We start from the raw sequence: 22623 nt of genomic DNA, 5'->3' as shown, positions 1-22623 counted from the left end.
GTAAGAAATGAAATTATAAATAGCATTTTCTTTAATAGTTTGTGCTTTTATTTGTCTCTTTCATTTTTCAATTATCTTGTGTTGTATAATTTATGCAATTCATTATATATTGTTCAATTCTTGAACATAATTCATTTTGTGATAACCAAACTGTTAAAACTTGCATTAAATTCAAGTGGGCACCAATACCTGTTGAGGAAAAGATTTTTTATTTTATTTTCCTTGTTCGTTACTTGTCAAGAATTTTTTTTTATTTTTTTATTTTAGTGGCAGACTCGAGTTTGATGGTGAATTTGGGCAAGTGGGGTTTGATATCAGCCGGGATGCTTCTAATGTGGCGGAAATTTGACATTTCAATTTTTTTACTAAAAAACAATTTGGAATTGAATTTTCTGTCATTTTTTCTCGGCAAACAATCTAGCTGTGAATTTTTTCCACAATAAAACACGTTAGTGAATGATATAATTTAACGTTAAAGTTACAAATTAAAATAAAGTAATATAAAAATAATATTTTTTATTATTTTGAATTAGTATAGACTTTTTTAGTCGTTATTTTATACAAGTTGGCCAAACACTCAATTATCAAAAAATACATATTAATAAATAAATTAAAAAAACTCAAATGAAATTAATTGAGATGTACGTAAGTTGATCTAAATATTCAATTATCAAAATACATATATTAATAGATAAATTAAAAAATTCAAATGGAATGCACGGTATTTGAACTTACAACTTCGTAAGACATCATTGGCCATGGATGATTGAATTCGTTGCTTAAAATGTCAAAATTTAACTCAAAGATAGAGAGAGAGCGCTTATCCAATAAAAGAACATTATATAGAACAAAAGAATGTTCATTTAGTCCAAAAAAAAAGTCATTTTTTACCCTAACAATCCTATAACTACAATACCTACCAAAAAAAAAAAGTCAACTCTTGTATGTGGTACAACCAGTTTTCAAAATCTAAAGAAAAAAATAAAATATATATAATGTACAAATAAATTCCTTCATTCAATTCTTTAATGATAACTTCGACCGAAACCTCACGTTGGCTCGCCTTGCCACATTCCATGCCTTGTGAGGTGCAGGGACACCTGCTTGTGAAGCAAAAAAGGACTCATACCCCGATGAATCAAAAGAAAAACCAGTGTGCCTAGAATTCTCTCGTGGAAGCTGTGCGACACCAAAGCTCCTTGCATCATTTGGTGTAAGCTGGTTCCCAATCTCCAGCAACCCAGCACAGCCATTGTCGGGTTCTTGCCTATGGATTTCTTGAAAAATCTAATAATCATAAGGAAAGAACCATCTCAGAACCCCGAGGCCAAATAACAAAAGTTCATAAATGTATTATACCAAATTATAAAGCATCAAGAGCCATATTTATACAAATTTAATGAAATTTTAAAAAGAGTAAGGATTGGACATGATTTTCTTTCCTAAAGAGTACTTAAAACAGGTTTTAAGGATAAGTTCGGAATTTTTCAAAAAGATTTACGAAAAGAAATGAGTAAAGATTTGAGTTTCCATACCAAATCAAGCTTTTAGCCAATTTTACACTCAAATTTGATTAAAAAAAGAGAAAAAGAAGAAAAGAAAAAATAAAAGAGAAAGAGCAAGGATCGGAGATGCTCTACACGTAAATACTCTAAATCGAAATGTAAATACTCTAAATTGGCATTATACAAATACTAGGGGCTTTCCACAATGAAATCATTAATCCAAATCAATGGCACAAAAAATCACATTATAAATCAACATTAAATAGAAAGAATGCAAGTACCTTCTCAAAAGTCCAACCATAATCACAGGCATGGCTGTGAAAATAACATTATATAAAGACTGAAACCAATTGTCATAGAATCTCTGACCAGAAAACCCAGTTTGGAAGGTGTACCAAAATTGAATCGAAGTCAATGTAAGATTCTTGTAAATGAAATAGGACACAACGTGCAATCAAGAATTTTTAAGCATGAAAAAGTCTAGGTAGAGAAATGAAAAGAAAAATAAACTATGAAGGTAGAAAATTAGAACCTTGCATATTCTGAGATATGACCATCGGCCATGCACAAGAAGTAAATCTGTAAGAAAACGGAACTGAGCAATTGCAAAATCACTAGCCATAACTACTTGCATTCCTTCCATACCACTTATTCCAACACCAATATGAGCGGCTTGAATCATACTAACATCATTGGCACCATCACCAATACTAAGTGTTATTTTCTGTGCACCTTTCTTGACTAGTCTCGTCACCTGCAAATAGCATCAAGTTTTTCCAATTTCACCCTTAAATATGTAAAACTTGAGTCGAGACTACTCAACCAGCAAATAGATCCACTTGATAGTTGATAATAAAGCAAAGTTAGGGGCTATTAGGAAAACCCACAAACATCTAGTTGGATTACAATTCTTTTGACCAGGGTAGAGCTATGTTTGGAAAAGAAGAGAAGGTAAGATGACAGTTCACAAAGCATACTACAAGATAGGCAGAAAACAGGACACATTAAACCATGCAAAGTTGGTTTCTCTAAAAACCAAACAGTGTGTTGCCCTGATCCAAATTTTTTTCTTAACACCCTCTTAAAATTTTCAGAACTTTGTGATCAATACAAGAAGCCCTTCCAGAAAATGTTATCAAACTGAGCTGTAATTGGTTTTAAAAGAAAAAATAATAATCATCAATTGAAAAATAAATAAATAAATTATAGCAGTTGGGCTTCTAAGAGTATAACCTGCCACCCAATTAAATTCCCAACCTTGATTTCAATATGCTAATTTGCTAAACAAATATATTGTTTATTGAAGAAGAAGCAAGCATTGTAATAATAAACCAACTGACGAGGTATTTAGCAAATGTTTCTTATCATGCCGTTAAAAGTTTAGACTAGAATTCGTATACCATTAACTGTAAAAATGATTTTTTTGGTTTTTTATTTTTAAAATGCCCAAGCATGGCAAATTTTTTGCATTGCACACTACATTAATAAGTTCAAACTCAAAGTATACTTCAATCATAGTATAAAAGATCATAAAGTCACATACTCCTTTCACTGTCAACAAAACATATTTCACTCATATATATCAGGTGGACCACAATGACAATCCTTACCTGTGCTTTCTGTAAAGGAGAAACTCGGCAGCAAACTACTGAACTACAATTCAAGCTCAAATTCAGTAGTATTACTCTTAAACTCGGGTCTAGTGCATACATCAAGCACTTCCCATCTATCACAAGAGTCAATTTTTTGCATTGTTAATATATTGATTGGATTGTATAAATTTGATTGTCTAAAAATAGAAAAAGGAAATGAATACTTAAAAACAAAAAATCAATGATCAGTTTGGGAAAACAAATACTGTAATAGTGTGATCCCTACCTCAATTGAAACATAAAGAGAAATGGGGATAATTGGTGAATACAAAGTAATTAGGGTAAACATATTTAAAAAAGCAACCTGTAGAAGAAATAAACAACATCAATAACAAGAAGACAAAAAAGAGTGAGTATAAGTTTGTCAAGTCCGTTATTGGGGTTCATAGCTGGTGTTAGATTTGGACCGTGAAGACCCAAGAAGTAATATTTGCTGTTTATGGATACTCCACTACAAAATTTCATTAAGCATAAAGAATGTCATTGAAAGGGAAATTAAAAAAAGAAAAGTGAAAGCTCCACATTGGTTACATCATAACATGGAGAACAGTCTAGCTATTGTCATACCTGCCAATGGCCCCAATTAGACACATACAGAAGAGAACACCAAAAAGAGTGAGCATAAGTTTGTCAAGTTTCCTCTCCAGAGTACTTCTTTTGGAAGGAACATTCATGGAATTCATCATAACCTGCAGTGCCATAAAAAGACTAATGAAAACCTAACACATGCTATTCAATAAAGGTAGCTATGAAATTGTTCAATGTTAACATGCCATTTTCGTGAAACAAAGTCCCACACCGCCTAATTCTAAAGTAAAGTTATGTATATAATCGTGAGGGCACCCTCACCTCAAAAGCTAGCTTTTGGGGTTGAGTTCTACTCAAGAACGTGCAACAATTTTAGCTCCTCTTGGGTCATGCTTAATGTTTTATTTTATGCAGTAGGTCCCAAGACCATATTGAGGGTGATGTAGGTCAACAGCAACAACGTAAAATGGAAAGATTGAGGACAATTGTCTCAATGAAATTAGAATTAATGCAGGATAAAGGAAACGGAGGAGGTGAATTATAGGATTACTATAAAAGGCCTACAATGATATGTCGTTCTGAATGTTGAGTGGTTAAAAAAAGAATGTTCACAAAATGAGTAGAGTAGAAATGAGAACGTTGAGGTGAATGAGTGGACCAATAAGAAACAAATCAACTAGGAAGAAATTAGAAGTTGCTTCAATTGAAGATAAGGTAAGGGAAAGCCCTTTGAGATGGTAATAATAGTCATGTGCATCATAGACCAACAAAAGTGCCTATAAGAAGGAGTGATTTGATCCATGCAGATAGTGGTAAATAAATAAAGATTGGCCTATGAGGATTTGGGTTGAGGTAATAAAATGGACAAGACCAACTTAAACTTATTGAGGATATGATTGTGACCAACTGGAGAAATTGGATCCATGTAACCAACCCCATGTTAGTGGGAAAAAGGCTTGTTAAATTGAGTTGAAAACTGCTCAATGTTAAAAATTTCCTTTCTCTAAAAGGGAAGGCCAAAATTGAGGTAGATGTCACATTTTTTTTTCCTTTCCAAAATATCTTCATGTAATTGCCCAGATCAAAACGTCCTATAACTAATGAAGTCCAAATTCAGATTGAGATCAAAATTTATAACCTAAAATAGCACACACACACCACTAGTATAGTATAGTATAGATATAAACAAATTGACATAAAAATGAGTAATAAAAATCGAAATTGTAGGGATTTGAAAATACCTAGCAGCATGAGAATGCTGAATTGTGTAGTAGCCGGCATGGTGACCCAAGTCTTCGGCGGAAACATCGGGGTCAGCGAAATTGGGAAACTTGAAACGCTTCTCGACGATCCTGGGAGCGACAGGCGCAACAGAGACATTTGTTAACTGGAGTGATGAAATTTGTTTTCATGGAGAATGTAAGTAGAAGATAATTCATATATCATATAAGACTTTCCTCACCAGTACAAGTGAAGGAAAAAAGATGTGATGCTTTATTACCACAGCTTCTTTGGTTGCTTTCTCAAATGAGAAAATTGTCCCTTCTTTATTAGAAGGCTGTATATGCTACCAAGAAGGCTGTGAGAATAGTATTTTCCAGAAATAATTGTTTACTATCAGCAAAATCTATGTTGAATACCAATAAGATTGAGCCACAAATGCAAAACAGCATTAACTTTTTCTTTATCTTTGTAATAAACAATTATTACAAGGTCTCCTAATATTCATGTGACTTAATCAAGGGGTAACATGTCAGCCACCAACTTTGGGAATCTAGGACTGACATGCTGCCTGTCACAGAAAATTTAGGTTATCACATATTATGCTAGGATATCTGTGCTTGTCAGAAGAACATCAATCAATGGATTTTATTTTATTTTTTGTTTGAGAAAAGTATAATTGAGCTATCTATGTCTGCCTTCTATTCTGAGTTCTAAATTCAACTACTAGCCTGGGTGCAAACATGGGTGTTGACGCTTGAATTTTTCAGGGGAGATAAAAGGCAGTGGTCGTAGAACATGTGTCACCCTATATTTTAGCTGCCCTCAAAGGTGATTGGGAAATGGCTTAAGATTTTCTGGAATTTAATCCACTAGCACTGCGTGCTCGAATTACAAGGAATTCAGAAACTGCTCTTCATATTGCAGCTGGGGCAAGACACACAAGGTTTGTAGAGAAGCTAGTAAACTTGATGAAACCGGAAGACTTGGCACTTCAGCACAAGGTAGGAAACACAGCACTTTGTTTTGCTGCCGCATCCAGAATCAGACAAATTGCTGAAGTGATGGTGAATAAGTGTAAAACTTTGCCTTCAATTAGAGGTAGTAAAGGAGCCCTGCCACTGCATATGGCTGCTTTGTTGGGACATAAAGACATGGTCTTGTATCTCTACTCTGTGACCGAAGAAGAAATCATAAATGAGGAAGATCGCATTGGTCTACTTATTGCTACTATCACTGCCAATTTATTTGGTCAGTAACTTTCACCATGCTATAAATTTTATAAAAAAAACTAAAATAATAGTAATAATAAATACATAAATAAAACTTTAAACCATGCTAGAGAGATCTTTAACCTCAAGGGGTTGGCCGAACGCTAGACTTGAGAATAAGATCTGAAGTCTCGAGTTCGAGTCTCCTAAGAGGCCACTGGAAGTTTGCCCGGTAGTTAACGTCAGGGCTTCTAGGGATTAGTTTTCGGCTGTCTAGGTATGAGGTAACTCAGATGCAGTTGAGCTGGGCTGGGTGGGAGAAACCCTGAATTATCAAAAAAAATGCTAGAGAGATCTTTAGTTCTCCATTTTTGTCTTAAAAAGAAAATCGATATTGAGGCCTGGATCAAGATCGATTTCAACAATAATAAAAATACTAAAACCGGGACTAATAATTATCAAATAATTGATATATAACTTATTCTCTCTACTACTTACAACACAATTTTGGAAGCAATTATTATATATGTAGAATCACTTGAAAATAAAATAAAATAAACACTCTAGAGGATTCATGCTTTGTCTGTGATGGGTGGCTGAAGGCAAAAATCTCAGTATAGAATTTTCAAATGTCTATCAAAATTAATGAATTTACTTGAACCAGACTCTCTTGTGATGTATTTGCCCTAGAGTTCTTTCTTTTCAAACATGTACATTTCTCTACTCCCTCAAAATTATGTTTATTTTTGTCGTGGGTGGGAAGCAAAAGTATCAGTTCAGAATTTCCAGACATTTACATGTCATTCAACAAATTTGAGTTCAACCAAAAATGAATTCAATCTTTCTCTTGTGACATCATCTCCCTCCAAAAAAAAGACAGTACACCCGCAAGTATCCTACAATCAATTAAAATAAACAAACAAAATAAAAGCACACCTGCCAGTGCCCTGCTATCAATTCAAAGCAAATAAATTCAAAGCTACATAAAGCTATATAACTGAAAAGCTAAGAATATCAGCTACATATATAATAAACAAAATAACTGAAAAGCTACACAAATTTTTTTTTTAAAAAAAATTTATAATAAACAAACACTCGTGATTTCCTTTTCCTATCCTCTTACAATCTCTCTTAACAAACCTCTACTTTGGAAGTCCTTTTCAATTGATTTTTCTATTAGATCACAAACCACATATTCAACAACAAATTTTATTCACTCTTGTTTTAAGATGACAATGGAATCCATCTAAGAAAATATTAAAATTTTTGCCCGTAAAAAGACAATTGAGCGACATGTGTAGATATTAGAATCATACACCAAGCAAATTAATTAGCTCAACAGTGTCCAATATGAGGGTCCACTTAGTGAGCTCAATAGCTTACTCCCTTCGCTAAGCTTCTCAAGGATCCTTTCAGATGAATTGATAATACGGGATACATATTTCCGACTTCATTCAGCCTTTTTCTTAACTTTCTTTGTTGGATAAGTAAATATTTTTTAAAAGGCATCCAAGGAGATGGAACCCAAAAACATCCACAAGTACATCTAAGCAAAACAGAAGTAGCTATACAATCTTTGAGTCCTCAAAATTCTCTATGAAGTCCCACAGCATTGGCCAACATCTTGTAAAGAACATTTAATCAATAATTTTTTCCATTTTCATAACCCCTCCGAACAAGAATATCAGCCACACCTTTATTAAGCTTACAAGACTAGGAGTTTAACATTATTTTCTGTTGCTAATCAAGGATTCTCTTTTTATAGAATCCATGGAAGTTTTAATAAAAGTAACATAAATAAGGGGCACACACAGCTCTCACCTTCCCCTCTACCACCAAGTATGGAAAATGGACTATAAGAGTGTACACGAGAAGTGTAGAAATGGAATCACACAATTGATTATATTTTAGCTAGAGGTCTTGCCTATTGAATTTTTTGAAAATTTCCTAGCATGTGGGAATCCTTGCACTTATCAGGATATCCTTCCACAACAGGGGAATGTCTACACCTTAATAATTGGGTTGTCCCAATGAGACATGCTTGATTTGGTGACATTCCACATCATTGAGTTTCAGCCCTCAAAATGGAACAAACAAACAACGTATCATATAATTCAAGCACACTTGTAACACAAATTTATAGCCACGTTAATTGCAACAAAATTTTGGTTACACAGTCAGTATGATTCCATAATTCACGTATCATATAATTCAAACACAATTCACAGGTATCATATAATTCAAACACACCCGTCAATGATACAATCAAGTTTTCAAAGTTGACTCTTGGTACTGTGGCTCCACAATTCACAGGTTTGTTTGATTTCTGTTTGATCTTTGATGAGACTAAAAAATCCCAAATCACCATTAATAATATAAAAACTTACTAATATAAATTCGACTTAATTTCAAATTTAGTAATTGTTAAAAGTAATTTATCATCTTTTGAGTTTCTAATTAAGTTGAAAGAAAGAATTCCATAAAATGTAAATATGGAAGTTTAACTAATTTTTATCCCAATGCTTTCATAGATTTTGGAAAGAATTGTACTTCTCAATTTATAATTACATTCTTCTGAGAAAATCAAATGAGAAAAGAATGGCCTATCAGATTGAATTTCGGTGAAAGGGGCAGTTTCGAAGAAGGGAATTTCGGTCTAGGGTTTCATAGAATGGAGATGGAGAAAGGGAGAGGAACAAGCTGCAGAGCGAGAGAGAGAGAGAGAGAGAGAGAGAGAGAGAGAGAGAGAGGCATGTAGCTTGCTAAAACTGGGAGGAAAAGAAAGGGCAAACTCACTCTTCGGTGCTTGGCGAGGAAGAGCCCGGCGAGATCCTACAGAGATCTTCGTCAACAGCTTTGGGAGCTTTTCTCCGTGGTGGAGGATGCGGCGGCGAAAGCAAAACAGGTCTCGACGGTGGCAAGGGCAGTGGCAACGACCGAGAGAGAGAGAGAGAGAGAGAAATTTTTGAAGACGTTTGGGAGTCTGAGGGATTTGTCAGGGAAGGAGGGAATTTTGATTTTCACAAAATTTGGAGGTTTGTTCCAAATTTTTGGAGGAAATTACTTGGGGAAAATTACGTAATAATCATAATAAAAAAAATTAAGACATTTAGAGTTTTATAATAAAATAAATTATTAATTTATAATTTTATCAATTACACTCAATTTTTTTTATTTATTTTTAATATAAATCCTCATCTATTTTTATTAAGTAAAATTAATAAAAAGAAAAAATATTTTACTCATCAACTACAAAATGTATAGTCACACCATTAATTGATGTGATATAAAATAGAAAATACGTAACTGCATCACTAATTTGCGTAACAAAATTGTTTAAAATTATAGAAACAATTATGCTAGGTAGCTCGAAATTTTCGAGCTCTAATTTGGCCCAAATTCAAAACAACGTCGTTTCATTGATTTGATTTTTTTTATTTTTTCAATAACTGGGAAGAAGAAAAATCAAAAAAAAGAAGAAGAAGAAGAAGAAAGAAGAGAAGAGGAGAGTAGCAAAGAGAGAGAGAGAATCATCAACCACCCAACATCTTTATCAACACAGCAGAGAGAGACCAAAAAAAATCATCAACCACCCAACACATCTTCATCAACACAGCAGAGAGAGAGAGACAAAAAAAAATGTAAAAATCTGAAACCCAACGTATCTTCATCAACATAGCAGAGAGAGAAAAAAAAATGTAAAAATCTAAAACCCAACACATCTTCATCAACATAGCAGAGAGAGAGAAAAAAAAATGTAAAAATCTAAAACCCAACACATCTTCATCAACATAGCAGAGAGAGAGAAAAAAAAATGTAAAAATCTAAAACCCAACACATCTTCATCAACATAGCAGAGAGAGAGAGAGACAAAAAAAATGTAAAAATCTGAAACCCAACACATCTTCATCAACACACCAGAGAGAGACAAAAAAAATGTAAAAATCTATAAAAAAAAAAATTCAACACATTATCCTCATACACAGATCAAAGGAGGAGATCAGAGATCGGAGGCCGGACTGCGACGATCGAAAACAGAGGCGGCGATGATCGACCCTCTCTCTCTCTCTCCATTCTCTCTTCCCCTCTCTTCTCTTTCTCTTCCTCTTTCTTTTTCTCTTCCTCTTCCTCTTCTTCTCTCTGCTCTCTCTATTTTAGACCAATCAGGATCTCTAATGAGACAGAGACAGAGACAAAGAGACAGAATTGGGGGTTCTTGGTAATCTGAGCGGGAATGGAAAAAAAATGGGCGGGCCGAGGGGGGGAGATTGGGGGTTACTAAAAATCAGGAACTAATTTTTTGTAGTAGAAGATAGGGAGCGGCAGTAGTGGTGAAGGTGGTGAATAAGAGGAGATAGTGGTAGTGGTGGTGATAGGGAATGAGATTAGTGGTGAAGTTGTGATAGTGGTAGAGGAGATAGAGTAGCGGTAGTGGATGAGAGGTAATGGTAGTAGTAATGGTGGTAGTGAAGTGATGGTGATGGTGGTAGTAATGATAGTCGTAGAGGCGGAGTGGCAACAGTGGTAGTAGTTGTGGTAGTGGAATGTCATTTGCAGTAGTAGTGAAGGTAGTAGAGGAGATGGGTGGTGAGAGAGAAATAAGTGAGAAACAGATAGAGAAGAGAAATAGAGGCAAAGACAGAGACAGAGTGGTGAGCGATAGAAAGACAAAGTGGTCACTAAAAGTGCATTTTCTTGTAGAAGAAAGGAAAGGGGAGTAAGCAAGGCGAACACAATAAGGGGGAGACAAATAGACAGACAGATAGAGAGAAAAAGAGAGAGAGATGAGTGATGAGTGAAAGAGAGTGAGAGATAGAGAGACAGAGAGAGAAAAAAAAAAGAGAGAGAAACAAGAGATGAGCGAGAGATAGACAAAAAGAGAGAGAAAGAGATCAAAAAGAGATGAACGAAAGAAAGACATAAATAGAGAAGAAAAATGAGCGAGAGAGAGATATATAGAAATGAGCGAGAGAGACATAAAGAGAAAAGAGATGAAAGAGATAGAGAGAAGAGATATGAGGGAGAGAGAGATAAAGAAAAGAGAGAAGACAGATGAGAGAGATAGAGAGAAGACAGATGAGCGAGAGAGAAAGAGAGAGACAGACAGACAGACAGACAGAGAAGAGTAATGAGTTAGAGAGAGAAAGAGAAGAGAGAGAGAGACAAAGAGAGAAAAAGATAGAGAGTGAGAGATAGAAAAAGAGACAGAGAGAGAAGAGATATGAACGAGAGAGATAGAGAGAAGAGAGATGAACGAAAAAGATAGAGAGAGAAAAGAGATGAGAGAAGAGATAGATGAGTGAGAGACAGACAGACAGAGAGAGAGAAGAGTGGTGAGTAAAAGAGAGAAAGAGAAGAGAGAGAGGAAGATGAAAAATGAGTGAAAAGAGATAGAGATGGAGGTAAGAAGAGATTAGGGATTTTTTGTTTTAGGCGGGGTGGTTTGAGATTGAGGATTTTTTGTTTGGGTTGGGGGGTTACAGAACGGGAATGGAAAAAAAAAGGGAGAGAGTGGTTATGAGATATGTGGGTAATGGTTATGAGTGGTTATGAGATATGTGGGTAATGGTTATGAGCAAAGTGGTATCAAAGGGTGTTTGGTTATACTATATGTGTTAGTGGTTATGAGATATGTGGGTAATGGTTATGAGCAAAGTGGTGTCAAAGGGTATTTGGTTATGCTATATGTGTTAGTGGTTATGAGATATGTGGGTAATGGTTATGAGTGGTTATGAGATGTGTGAGTAATAGTTATGAGTAAAGTGGTGTCAAAAGGTATTTGGTTATGCTATATGTGTTAGTGGTTATGAGATATGTGGGTAATGGTTATGAGCAAAATGGTGTCAAAGGGTGTGGTTATGCTATATGTATTAATGGTTATGAGTTATGAGATATTGGTTATGTGACTAGTGGTTGTGAGATATGTGATGTTGGTTATTAGATATGTGACTAGTAGTTATGAGATATGTGATGTTGGTTATGATCAAAGTGATGTGGTTATGAGCAAAAAGGTGTTAATTATAAGATATGTGATATTGGTTATGACAAAAAGGTGTTGGTTACAAGATATGTGACTAGTGGTTATGAGATATGTGATATTGGTTATGACTCAAAGGGATTGGTTATGAGATGTGGTTATGATGTATGTGGGTAGTAGTTATGAGATATGTGATATTGGTTATAACAAAAAGGCGTTGGTTACGAGATATGTGACTAGTGGTTATGAGATATGTGATGTTGGTTATGACTCAAAAGGATTGGTTATGAGATGTGGTTATGATGTATATGGATAGTAGTTATGAGATATGTGATCAATAGTTATGAGATATGTGACATTTGTTATGATCAAAGTGGTGTTGGTTATGAGATATGTGATTATGATTATGAAATATGTGATATTAGTTATGAACAAAATGGTGTTGGTTATGACATGTGGTTATGAAATATGTGATATTAGTTATAAACAAAATGGTGTTGGTTATGAGATGTAGTTATAGCTAAGTTATGATCAATTTGATTATAGTTATGAAGAAATATGATTTTAGCTCATAACTATAAAAAGTGACCTGTTTAGCAGGTCACTTTTAATGATGTGGCTCAATTCTAACCATTGATTTTGTATGTACCGTACATTTTTTGTACAAAATGTACTATAGACTTTCCCCGGCACATAGTACTAATAAGGTTTATGTTTGGCTATGTCTTTTGAGTATTGTGAAATTTTACATGTTAACAAGGTTTAATGTCATAGCGATGCTGGAAAGGCTAAGGGGAAAGAGGCTTGTGTTCGTTGGGGATTCGATAACTAGAAATCAATGGGCTTTAATGGTCTGTTTGCTCGAGTCATTCATTCCTTCGGCTTTCAAATTTGTGAACTCTAGTGGCTCCTTGGCAATCTTCAAGGTTATGGTGAGTCCAAATTTCCTTCACAAACGATGTTTTCTTTTGTCAAAACAAACTAAAAGTGTTGGTTGAATGCAATGAGGGAATACAATGCATCAATTAAGCATTACTGGTCACCATTTCTAGTGGAATCGAGCTCTGATCATCCAATGAACCATCATTTTTCATCAAAACAAATTGTGAGAGTTCAGGAGATTGAAAATCACGCTAGGCATTGGACCGATGCAGATGTACTTGTCTTTAATTCCTACATTTGGTGGAGAAAACCAAAACTTAAGGCTTTGTAAGTACATGTTTGGAACCCTTTTGATCTAACAAAGTAAATTATTCATTTAGAATAACTATACTACAATTTAATTACTCGGAATTGATTAGGTGGGGATCATTTGATGGAGTCTACAAAGAAGTCGACATGCCACGTGGGTATGAGATGGCTTTAAAGACATGGCTAGATGGTTTGGACATCCACGTAAATCTTAACAGAACCAAATTATATTTTGTTAGCAATTCGCCCACTCACGAAAGGTATAGTTCAACCAAAATTTGAATAAAAAATAACTAAAATGATAGCGTACAATAGTAAATGACAATTATGTTTTGCATATTGCCAAGTTCACAAGCTCTTGATAAGAATCATAACATATTGAAATTTTTAGATAATTTTGGCAGTAACATGTTAGATTAAGAATTTGTTGTAAGAATTTTTCCTAAATATGGCTTAATGTGACTTATGCATGATGATACTAGATTCATCTCATTAAGTAAGATACATGTACATTAATTAGATGGTGACTAATCATTGATGAATGCATCCATATATACATAATGTATAGAAGATTAATAGAGATAATGTCAATGCATTGAATGTAATAGGTTCATTATGAATGAATCTTAGAGATGCATTATATATCTATTATGAATGTAGAAGATACATTAATCTATCTAATGAATTCATTAATATAGAAGATGCATTATGTATCATGAATGTAAAAGATACATTAATCTATTTAATGAAGTTCATTTAATGAATGGATTCTTTGATGGGAAGAATATTAGTATAAATAGTGTAAGGTTCCGAACCACACTCTCCATCACAAAACTCAAGTTGTCACCACAAGAAGGCTCCTATCGCCTAGAGAGAGAGAAGTGGTTTGAAGATCTTAGACAAGCAAAGAACTTGAAGATCAAGATCTTCCATTCAAGGTTTCTCTTTCTTAAAAGAGGATTTCATATTATCATAGATCAAGGTATGTATACACTTATTTTGTAGTAGAAATTCATATAGCTTTCATGTATAGAATTGAATCCTTAATGGTTTTTAGTTTATGTTCCGCAAAGTTTTCTATCAATTGGTTTCAGAGTATGGTTCTCAATTCTGATGCATGAAACGTATAAGTATGAATTTCATTTTATGATGATGTTTTGTGTAACAAGTGCATAACCTTGATTTACACTTGTCCAATTTTATTTTTATTTTTGGCCAATCTTTTATTCTATTGATATAAAAATAAAAATTAAAAATTATTGAACAAGTGATAATTAAGATAATGTCTTATGCACTTATAATGTTTTTTTACACACCTTATGAGTTGAAACATTGTTGATCAGCCCAACGGAGGTTCAACACTATGTATGTTTGAACAACCGAGATGATTAGTATAATAAGTATAGCAATAAGTTTTTCTACCCAACGTTGATAAACTTCTCACGTGCTTTAGTTAATAAAATAAAATAAGAGACATTGAGTTTTTTTACCCAACGGTGATAAACTCATTATGGTCTTTATGTTATAATTAATTAATTTTATATTTTATAAAAGTAAAAAAAAAAAATCAAAACTCAAAACTCAAAAAGCTTATTATTTTAAAAACTATTTGTGTCCATTTTTGTTGATTAGTTTATTTTATTTTTATTTATAGGTTCTTCAAAAAGAGAATGAATATTCAAGTGATCCAAACTCAAAAAAAAAATTTCTTTATAATTTTTTTTTAAATTTTTATATGATTACATTAGAATGTATAATTTATTTTTTAAAACTATTCAAGTTAAAATTTGCATATGCTTCTACAAATATAATAATAAAAAATAATAATTTATACATCTAAATTCAATATATATATATATATATATATATTTTTTGCCACAAGCGTAATATGGATTTATGATATATAAAGTCATTAATTATTAAAATAAAATGTAAAAAATTCAGTTTATAGTGATTTAAAAATATGAAATATATTCGATCATACTTAAAAAATTACAAAAATTGATCAATATTTATTTTAAAACCCAATATATATGATTATGGAAAAATAATATGCGTACCGGTAAGTTTTTTTCAAATTGTGCGAAAAATAAAAAAAATTCATAGTTTCGGTTACCGCAACCGTTACGTTACGGCCTTTACACCCCGCAACCGTAACGGTCACGTCACTACCACCATTACGGCGACCGCAACTGCTTTTCAGAATCTTGGTTTCAAGCCAACGTAAATATTGTCTACCCTTTTGAAAGAAAAAACAGGTTTTGGATAGTTTTGATACACATATTGTGTTTTGTGTCACTTTTTTTAGGTTTAATTTGCAGCTGAAAAATCTAAGAAATCTCCTAAATGTTGATTTGTGATTATGTATCAATTTTAAGCAGTAAACAACAATCTCAATCGAACAATCAAGACAAATCGACACAACGATTTTACGTGGAAAAACCACAATTGGACACCTCCAATTGTGATAAAAAAAACCACGGGCAACAGCCGCAAAACAATCCACTAGGAAGATATAAAGGAATTACACATGTATACTCTCAATTACCTAGCGAATCCACGCCCGAATTGAACCAACCCCTATGTGTCTCTTCCAACCCCGTCTTCACCTCGGAATTGTCTTGACGATGAGCCACTCTAGAATCCACCAAAGCTTCAGGCTCAAATTTTTCAGAATCCACCGAAGAACAACTCTCTCTTTTGTATAGAATGAACAAACAAACTTTTGATGTATTCTACTTAACCTATGAGTTGAATACTCAATTAAACATCAAAGAAAACTAGCAAAATATCCCCAGATATAAACCTTAATATCCAAAAAGTAGATATGGAGTAGTAATCCTAAAATCTGATAGAAACACGTACTTATAGAAATCTAAATCGCGATGAACGCTCGAGCGAAGACTCTCTCGCTCGAGCGAGGAACCAAAAACGCGTGTTTTCCATAAGTGGCTTCGCTCGAGCCAAACAACCTACGCTCGAGCGTAAAATCATCTCTTTCAGGTTTTTATACGGACGCAGCCTTCGATCGAGCGAGAACTCCTTCGCTCGAACGAGCAAGGGCGGGCATGCAACTTCGAATGCAATTTTGCATTTTGCTTCGGGGGCGTTGCTCCTCAACCCCGCCGTGGCGCTGCCCTGAACCCGCCAAGGCGAATCAGCAAAGTGGCAATCTTGAAAGTATTAACATCACAAACTTCTCTGCAAGGCACAATTCGGGTTGGATTCGCATCTAAACACTCATAGCCTCACTAAAATAAAAAGTGGGAAAACAAATACAACTTAAAAGAGTTTTGTCAAACAAGGTTGCCAAGAATAAAAACCTAACAGCAGCTAGGGGTGTGCATAATACTGCCGAAACCGCCGAAACCGCCGAAATCGCACCGAACCGCACCGCCAAGGCAAATTCGTTATTATTTGCCAATTGAACCGCTAGTTTTTGGTAAGAAAATGGCAAATTCTAGTGACACTTTTATCAATCCGCCGGTTTCTATTTTTCTTCCAAACCGCACCGACCTGCACCGCTATTAAATCATATTTTATAAGATTCTAAAAATTCTTTTTTACTTAAGTTTGCTTATTGTTCTATACCTTAAAATATAGTATTACATTACTGCTCGAGGGGAATTCAAGATGTCAGTAATCCAAAATAAAATTGGATTCCAATTCACTTTTCAATCTTTTTTTTTTTTCTAGCCATGTTGCAAACTTGCATCAGCTCATTTTTCAATCTAAATACTTTTCAACAGTAAACATTTTCAATATATTGTAAACCCTGAATGATATTAATTTTATGTATTATATTTGATCATTGTAGATTCCACAGATGCTTGTAATGAATTGATGGCATAGTCGTTGATATTATCATATTGTTGCTACACTTGCTGCATCAGAAGAAAGTTTCGCAAGATGCTTAACATCACGGTATCTCTCGTCTTTTTTTTACTCTTTGATTTAAGTTTTGTAATTTGAATTATATTTTTTTATAAACCGCTAATCCGCCCGAACTGCCAAGGCAAATCCGCCATTATTTGCCAACCGAACCGCTGGTTTTTGATAAAAAAAAATGGCAAATTCTAGTGACACTTTTATCAATCTGCCACCCGCCATACGATTTCTATTTTTCTCTCAAACCGCACCGACCCGCACCGCGCACACCCCTAATAGCAGCAGTGTATAGAATTCTCTAATACATCTTTTTGAAGATTATAGATTTCTCTGATACATCTTTTTGATCCAGCACACTCATATGGTTCTGTATACTCAATTTAATTTTTTTTTTAGTAATTTTTTTTTAATATTTTTTTACTATTTTAGATATATCTAATCTAAATAAGTTTAAAAAGTATAATATATTTGTGAATTTTTTAAAAAAAAAAATTACTAAATAAAAAAGTATAAAAATTTAATATATTTTTATATTTTATTGTATTCAATGATTTTTTTTTAAATTTTCGTACAAATTTTATTATTATTTTTTAAGTGCATTAAGATTAAATGAATTTGAAAATTAAAAAAAATTAAAATGTTTAAAAAATATTACAAAAACCAATTTAAAACTCAAAATTATTTTTGAAAATTCAAAATCAACCAGGGTTATTTAGTTTCTTCCACCCAAGTATTTTATGAATCCTTGATATAGTACAGTGGATGTGAGTTTCAAGTATATCATCAAGGATGTAGTAGACAAAAAAATAAAAAAACAAACAAATAAAAAAATTAAAGATTCCCATGAGGCTTCGAGAAAAAGGAAAAATTAGAAGCTACTTATACTCCATGGAAACAAGGTCTTAACTAATAGTCTGATATTACATTTTATTGTATTTTCTACTAATAACTAGGCTTATTATTTTTGAGTTCGAGCTGAGCTGATTGTGTCTTCATCTAAGCACAAATATACAAACTTACTGACAACACCTTCAGCGATAAGGATACGATTTTTAGACAAAAATGAAAATTACAGTAGAAATCTTCAAAATGCATCATCACCCTCATGTAGAAGCATCTGATCGAAGTGCCACACTCCTGCATGTGCCCAAAAAACAAAAAAACAAACACATAAGATCATGGGGAAAGAAGATAATGGCAACAACAGATCCAAATTTTGATAGAGATTGAAAAAGAAAAAAAAAAACAAAAACAAAAAAAAGAACAAAAAGAAAGAGAAGCTGATAATGAACGGTGACAATGAAACTTGTTTTATACCGTGTCCTTTCCCAACCATCCGCAACTGAGTAACATATTCTGCAATTTTCTTTATAGCTTCAACCTGGCAAAGGAAATAAGGAGGAGGTTGGGAGGAATCAAATGATATTATAAAACTTACACAAGAAAACAGTTTTTGGAGATTATGTTTTAGAAATTTTTTCAGAAAACAATTTTTGGAGAAAAATTTCAAACAAGAAAACATAAAACAGAAACAATACTAATATTGAAGTATATATGATAGTCAAATTGTTGCTTTAAATGAGTGATTTCTTTTACACCTAGTCACTTGTCAAAGATAATAAGCAATGAGTAGATAAATTAAATGGCATCTTTCATTGAATTCTATGCATGAAAATATGTTAGAACATGTCTTCTAATGAACCATTGAAAAATGGGCATTTAGATACAAAGAAGTACAGAAATAGGCATTTATCTAAAACAAAGTAAAAGATGAAGTTTTTAACTGACCTGCTCGGTTAAAAATTCACTCTCAATAAACTCGCACATTTGAGGATCATTGTTTCGATCGGCCACCTGTTGTCAAGAACAGAGCATGTAAGGTGATTAGTCTCAGTGTCAAGTCACGAACCAACGTTTTAAACTCATACACCATGAGTTATATTTGAGCAAATGTTTTGTCACACTAAATACCTCCAAAAAAAAAAAAAATTCAAGAGAATGAATTCAAAATAAGAAAACTAGATATAGAGAGTGAAGGATATCTTACAGCATGCAAGCTCAGCAGTTTCTCATTCGTTAACTTCTCCAAGGACAAAGCCAGTTCCATTGCTGAAATCATCAAATCACAGACGACAAGAGTTACTTACACAGGATATCATAGTAATCACTGTTTAGAACTGAATAACAACATGACCCTTGAAGCAATTTGGACATGAACACTTTAAGGCTTAAATGATACACACAAACACACGAATGCACAAGCATTTTGTGAATATGTAACAGACATTACCGTACAACGCGTAAAAGAAATGGCTACTTACCAAACAATGCATCACCCTTCTCAACATGATCAAATTCGGAAAGGGGCAGCAATATAGAGTGTAGTTTCACTCTTCCTCCGCGTTTGTTCTAATTTTAATCAAAAGAAGTAACAGTGTTATACAAGCAATTGGAATTTCTTTTAGATGATTTGAGCATAAAGGAAAAATGAGAAGGAAACACATGATATTAGACAAACACCTGGTATTTCATGAACTTTTCAGCGTGTTCCCTTTCTTCTTCACTTGACTCCTTGAAAAATCTGAATGTAACAAGATCATATATTAAGTAATAAGTTGTACAAATAACAAAAATACAATGCTTAAAAAAGAAAAAAGAAAAAAAAATGAGGATTTTGTAGATTTGTTACTTGGCAAGACCCTTAAGAGCAACATTGTCCCTGTCAAAGTAGGCGAACATGGCGTGATACACGTAGGACACATTATATTCCACACTGTGATGACAAAGATAGAAATGTTAGAAACCCAAAAACAAAATAAGAAGATAATAAATAAATTTTCTAAGCAAAGAAATTTTGGAATGCAGACTGAGCCTGCCTTTTTTATGTGTACAAAATGGAAAATTCTAATATACACACCCCTTGAAAGGTGTACTATATGCCCCCTAGTTATACCATTTTCTTCTTTAGTTATGACCAATTTTTTTTCTTTAGTTGTGACATTATTTTAATTATGATTCATGAGATCGTTAATTATATGTCTCATTTTGTGTTTAGTTATGACTCAGAAAGTATAAAATTATGTCATTTTCTTCTTTAGTTATAAGATACATATTTAAGGGTGTGTATCATAATGTTTCCCATACAAAATTTTGAAAACAAATGTAGGTAAATACAGAGTATAAGACAATCTCCACACAAACTATATAGGAAAAGTAATAATCTATGGAATTCATCTAAGAAGTACGGACACGAATATAGACATAGACAATGGTATTGATAAGGGACAAAAAAAATATATATATTTTTGTTTATTATGTTTATGAAGATACATAGATATGAGATTAATATGTGTGTATTTTTATTTTATTTTTTACTCTTTCTTTCTTTTTATATATAGTTTGACCTCATTGGGACATGGCTAAACACTGGAGACACATGTACATGAAGTGTCCTAATGTATTCTACAAAAAAAATAATAATTATAAATTTGACACGTCACATTGGTACGTCGAGACACATGTTTCTTTGACGTGTCAGACACAACACTCATCTTAGAGTATTGGTTCTTCTTAGCAAATTGATAAAGATTGAGGGGTGTGTTTGGTAATTAACTTTTTCAATAATTTTTTTTTTTAAATGTGTAAAAAGATAAAGAGAGTGAGTTAACTTTTTGTAGTTACTTTAGTGACTTCCCAAACACTTGTATTTAGGTCTCATTTGGAAATAAGTTATTTTAATAATTTTTTGACTTTTTTACTAAAATATTATATAAAAAAACTAGTATGTTTAGAATGACTTTTATTTTTTACAAAAAGATATGTAAAAATCTTAGCCTAATAACCTTGAGGCTATGGATTTAAGTCTCAGACCAACCACTTTGTGTACTATGTCAAAAATTAGGTATGTATCCAATTTTTTTCCTTCCAAAGATACATTAATATGTATTATTTAACCGTTGTTTTTTTACCAAAAAAATATGCAAAAAATAGAGGAAAAAAAAGTTATTTAGTGCTCATCAGGCACCACGTGGCGGTGATCCTCACCAATCACAATATACCATGCCCTCTTGTTTCGCAATCACCTAATACAAAATCGTAAATCTCATATTCACTGCCAATCACAACACGCTTGAGACACCACCTAGTGGTGCTCCAAGACTGACCAATAAATTCTCAGATAAAAGAAAATCTTTGAATTATTTATTTATTTATTTTTATTTTTTTTTGTGTAGTTTGTTATTTTTATGACTTTTGTAATAACTTTTTTTTTAATTTTTAGACTAAAACTAAGACTTGCGAAACGAAGCCTTAATATTTAATTCAATAAAATAAAATAGAATGATTTCATAGAATGACTGTTCTTTATGATTTCATTTATAATATATTTTGCACTAGTTTATTTTTTAGTAAATCGATATTTCCATGAAATAATTAATTTATTTTATTTTATTCCAATAAAACAGCAAGATCTGAGGAAAACAGAGAACTAAAGAGAATACAATTAAAAACGGAGATCGAAAACAGAGCTCACTTAATCTGTTCATTGATCGCAGCTTCACAATCCTCCGCAAACCTTTGGCGAGCAAGCGAAATCTGGGGAGCGATTGGGACCATCAGATCCTCCTTCTTCACCTCCTCAAATGGCTGAAACACCACCCCTGTCAGCGCCAAATCACCGCTCATCGCGGCCGAGACCACCAGCTTGCGGCCTTGCCTTTTCGGAACCACAGCACTCATAGCAGAGGAAGAAGAAGAAGAAGAAGATGATGATGAGTTCAAGCCCAAGCCCAAGGCTGCCCCAAGACTAGACCCTTGCATTCTAGAGAGAGAAAACATTGTTTCACAGAGAGAGAGAGAGAGAGAGAGAGAGAGAGAGAGATATTGGAAGAAGAATGAAGAATTTGAGTAAAAATGGTGAATTTGGAGAGAAATCTGAGTGAGATGTATAAATAGAGGGGGAGAGAGAATTCGAGTGGCACACGATTCATTTGGAGCCGTTGAATGAGTTGACACGTGGATGGCTTAGATTGAGAGGCGTGTGGCGGGCTCGTGGCTTTTATCTTAAATCTAGCTGGCATCTTGTAAATATACGGTACATGCCACTGTCAAAGGAACCAGAGGAATCCTCTATTCAAAGCCTCCTTTCACACTAGCATTGCAACAAAGTGTTTCAAAACTCGGTTTTGACTCACTCCGAGTCGACTATTTAGGTTGAGTGGAAGAAAAATATAATTACATCTACCTCACAATAAGTGGTTCTTAATTTCAATTTAGGTTGAAAAAATTGTATAAAAAGATGTCACAGTTGTAAACAAAAAAAAGAAAGTACTAATTTTAGTTGTTTTGAATATTTATAATTGATGACTATGAAACCAACCAAATTATGTCATTGATTATAAGTAGGCTTAGCGAGAGAGTAGCAATAACGACCTAGGTTGGTTAAGCAAACA

The 22623-nt window shown here is 33.4% G+C and overlaps 2 protein-coding genes across 4 annotated transcripts; both read right to left on the bottom strand.

Moving 5' to 3' along the window:
• Nucleotides 1-877: 877 nt before the first annotated feature.
• On the bottom strand, nt 878-9175 carry LOC114309219 (phospholipid-transporting ATPase 3). 3 transcript variants are annotated; one of them, XM_082919016.1, is made up of 7 exons: nt 8914-9171; nt 4927-5037; nt 3725-3846; nt 3384-3461; nt 3116-3294; nt 2038-2259; nt 878-1287 (listed from the first exon to the last, which is right to left on the bottom strand). In XM_082919016.1, exons 5-7 carry the CDS (start codon nt 3215-3217, stop codon nt 1018-1020), a joined length of 594 nt encoding a protein of 197 aa, XP_082775142.1. In that variant the 5' UTR covers nt 3218-3294; nt 3384-3461; nt 3725-3846; nt 4927-5037; nt 8914-9171; the 3' UTR covers nt 878-1017. The 3 variants fall into 3 exon arrangements, 2 of the variants coding, with proteins under 2 accessions (XP_082775142.1, XP_082775141.1); XM_082919015.1 differs by having other exon boundaries at nt 3116-3461; XR_014363426.1 differs by lacking the exons at nt 3116-3294; nt 3384-3461 and having other exon boundaries at nt 878-2259; nt 8914-9175.
• An 8855-nt stretch (nt 9176-18030) lies between these two features.
• LOC114314629 (ferritin-4, chloroplastic) lies at nt 18031-22202 on the bottom strand. Its single transcript, XM_082919013.1, has 8 exons — nt 21705-22202; nt 19863-19946; nt 19694-19754; nt 19495-19582; nt 19221-19282; nt 18962-19027; nt 18491-18554; nt 18031-18310 (listed from the first exon to the last, which is right to left on the bottom strand). The coding sequence occupies exons 1-8, from the start codon at nt 22007-22009 to the stop codon at nt 18258-18260; spliced, it is 783 nt and encodes a 260-aa protein (XP_082775139.1). The 5' UTR covers nt 22010-22202; the 3' UTR covers nt 18031-18257.
• Between the last annotated feature and the right edge of the window lie 421 nt (nt 22203-22623).

The sequence above is a fragment of the Camellia sinensis genome, chromosome 3 (assembly GCF_055761805.1).
Source record: "Camellia sinensis isolate YWXY chromosome 3, ASM5576180v1, whole genome shotgun sequence".
NCBI classification, from domain to species: Eukaryota; Viridiplantae; Streptophyta; class Magnoliopsida; order Ericales; family Theaceae; genus Camellia; species Camellia sinensis.
Note: the sequence above shows the minus strand (reverse complement) of the source record. Positions and strands in the feature narration are given on the sequence as shown.